The sequence below is a fragment of the Sinocyclocheilus grahami genome, unplaced genomic scaffold (assembly GCF_001515645.1).
Source record: "Sinocyclocheilus grahami isolate Dianchi unplaced genomic scaffold, SAMN03320097.WGS_v1.1 scaffold1569.1, whole genome shotgun sequence".
Taxonomy (NCBI): Eukaryota; Metazoa; Chordata; class Actinopteri; order Cypriniformes; family Cyprinidae; genus Sinocyclocheilus; species Sinocyclocheilus grahami.
The window spans coordinates 169,351-172,791 of NW_015506748.1; the positions used below are offsets into that span (position 1 = coordinate 169,351).

Here is a 3,441-nt window from a genome sequence, read left to right on the forward strand (position 1 = left end):
GTGAATCCTCCCTTCCATCTACATCCAGCAAAAAAAAAAAAAAAAAAAACATCCTCTGGTCTCCTTTCCCACATACTGTATTATTAGCTGTGACGCTTTTTTGGCTAAAGGTTGCAGGCTTGCCTTCTGGTGGCTTTATTCAAGATCACTAGAAAGCTAAAGGCAGGTGTGTTTGATTAGGGTTTGAGCTAGGGCTGGGCGATATAGCTAAAAAAATGTATTGACGATATAATGTTTCATATCGTTCTGAATCGATAATTGACATTTTTACAACCTTTTTTAAAACAAAAAGCAATAGGAAAAAAAAAGTTTAAATTTAACCACTGTATTTATAATTAACACAATTTATTGAGACAAACAACAAATATATTTTTTGTTTTAACAAACACCCAATAAAAATTAAACAAATATCTAATTTCTAATGTTTTATATGCAGATTAAATAGGTTTTATTGTATAGGTCTAATTGTCTCCTGAGGCCACAGGAGGGCGCAATAAGCAGAATAATGCAACGCATTTAGCAAGTAACTCTATAAAAAAACGTGCATTAAACCTCCACAAATTTGTTATTGAGACAAACAACAAATATATTTTTTGTTTTAACAAACACCCAATAAAAATTAAACAAATATCTAATTTCTAATGTTTTATATGCAGATTAAATAGGTTTTATTGTATAGGTCTAATTGTCTCCTGAGGCCACAGGAGGGCGCAATAAGCAGAATAATGCAACGCATTTAGCAAGTAACTCTATAAAAAAACGTGCATTAAACCTCCACAAATTTGTGACGCGTTTTCTAAAAGTTTAAACTGTTTTAACTTTGCATGGCTTTCTATACATCTCTTGAGTGAGACGCGAGTGCAACAGTCATATTTGTCTAAAAAATGTGCTGAATATGCGTTCTGTGTGAATGGCTTGGTTTCGGTTTTAACCTAATCAAGATCTTCTCCGCATTGAGCTTCTATATTTCTGTAATGTTTTGAATGAATAACGCAGCAGCGGCGCGTCTCGTGGGCTAGACTAACAAAACATTAAAATACAACAACGTCACATACATCATCATCACCGCATCTCGTGCTCCACTGATGACGCTCCCTGATGCACACCTAACATTCAAATGCAAATGTTTATTTTAAATTCGTCTAATTCATTTTTTATTCACAATCTCCTCATCACAGGCAGACACAGCACTCATTTCAGCATGTGTTCGTGTTTGTGTGTGCTGTCTGCGTCACTCATAGCACGTGCCTATATCGTGCGCCATATCGAACAATTTTTCTATCGATATCGAAGAAGGTGTACCGTCGATAAATATCGATACCGTTTTATCGCCCAGGCCTAGTTTGACCTGAACACAGCAGGACAGTGGGCCTCCAGGATAGAAGTTGCCCAGCCCTGTGGCAAGTCATAATTAAGACTTTTTATCTCATGATTATGACTTTGTGTGTAATACTTTTGTCTTTTAATTTCATAAATATGACTTGGTATGTCAGACTTTTGACTTTTTAATGTCATAATTATGTTTTTATTTAAGTGTGATTTAATAGGGATATGTAACTGTAAATATACATTAAAATGTATAGCATTTCATTTCCGGGAAAATGGACCAAAAACATTGAAAACATCATCTTGGACTCGCAGGTTAATCTCAAATTTGTGCAATTAAAGGTTTTATAGAATTATGTCCCACCTCCTAATATCACCTACTTCTGACTAGCAATATCAAATCATGATTCACGGCTGTGTCTTTAACTACCGTTACCATCCTGCAGACTTCAGTTCCAGCCGCGCTCCACCTCACCTGCCTGTAATTTATTAAGTAACCCTGAACATCTTGATTAACTGGTTACAGTGTGTTTGATTGGGTTTGGAGCTGAAATCTGCAGGACAGTAGCTCTCCAGGAGCAGGACTGCAGACCCCTGACTGAAAAAGAGACGAGCTGCATATGCCTCGCCCATCAAATCTGTGTTGTATTAGCGTTTGCTGGCATGATTGACAGGTGAACATGCTGGAGTCTGGTACATTGATCTGAAGAATGATGCAGGGAGTGCCGGCAGTGGGGATCCGCCTACCAAAGCTGACGTCATCATGACGCTGGACAGTGCAGATTTCATCAAGATGTTCGGAGGTAGAAAAAGTGTCACTGCACTTCACACAATACTGACATAATTGGATCATAGAGGATGGTTTGAATCTGAATAATAAAAAACTGAAGCACTGATGAAAACCATGTTCTTTATCAATAGGGAGATTAAAGCCCACGATGGCGTTCATGTCTGGAAAGCTGAAGATTAAGGGTGACATGGGCCTTGCCATCAAACTGGAGAAGATGATGGCCATGATGAAGTCTAAGCTGTGATTATGATCACTCACGCTACCGTCTCCTGCCTTACATGATGTTCATGATCTCTTCTAAGTCACTGTTTGCATTAAAACATTTGTTCAGCTGATACTAATTTTAAATAAAGGATTTCCTTTATACTTTCTTCACCGCATGATCTTTAATAGTGTAGTATTGCAACATCATTCTGAAAAGTCTTTCAAAAATGTACCATGCTAATTCAGTTCATGTTTATTTGAATAGCGCTTTTCACGATACAAATCGTTGCAAAGCAGATTTACAGAAAATTCAAGTTTCTAGATTATATTTAGGAGTAGCTTCTCAGTGGTGACTATGTAAAGGGTGATGTCCATATGGCAGAAATGTACAGTAAAAATCAAGCAGTTAGTTAATGACATGAATTCAAACAAACGGTGAACACTATTAACAGCAATGATTATGTTGCAATCAAACTTACAGAAAATATTTTGTATGTTGGTTCAGGGTTGGCATCATCTCTTCGTCTTCAGATCTTTGTAAGAGTTGGATCCAGACTGAAGCTTGTGTAATTCCTAGTTATCTCAGGATGCCCGTCCCGTGGCAGAAACCGCTAACCAAAGTTTCCATCAACATACCATGATGACTACTGTCAAATCTAAATGTAACCAAATTAATATAGGAACTCATTTAAACAGTGTAAGAAGCTTTCAAAATCTTTTTAATGGTTTTTTTTTTAAGCGACAGTTTTTGCTATAGTAATTACAGTGTTCTTTAACTGCCCTGTTGAAAAAACCAGCATATGCTGGTTAGGTATGTTTTGATGCTGGTTTAAACTGGTCCTTTGCTGGTTTATGCTGGTTTAAGCTGGTCCTTTGCTGGTTTATGTGTCAAAACCGAGACAGCTGCCTGCAGGGGCAACATCTCTGGACGGCACAGGCGCGACTATGAAGAGCAGAATCGCGGTGAATGTCGGCAGCTCGCTCGGCTTTCAGACAGACAGAGTCGTGTTGTTTTGAAGATAAGCAGACATCAGTGCGTTATGTATCATAAAGCGGACGAGAAGAGAGCTACTGTAGTAAACAAAGGCTGTGTGCGGTGATCTTGTGTAGTTGTTGCTGAT

General features: G+C 37.9%; 1 protein-coding gene across 1 annotated transcript in view; it reads left to right on the forward strand.

The window, feature by feature from the left end:
* The window catches only part of LOC107571244 (hydroxysteroid dehydrogenase-like protein 2), a 10,765-nt gene extending 8,279 nt beyond the window's left edge, over positions 1-2,486 (forward strand). Inside the window, exons 10-11 of the mRNA XM_016257561.1 lie at positions 2,001-2,129; positions 2,248-2,486. Of these exons, the coding sequence (XP_016113047.1) occupies positions 2,001-2,129; positions 2,248-2,360 (242 nt within the window). The 3' untranslated portion in view covers positions 2,361-2,486. The remainder of the gene's footprint in view (positions 1-2,000; positions 2,130-2,247) is intronic.
* The last annotated feature ends 955 nt before the right edge of the window (positions 2,487-3,441 follow it).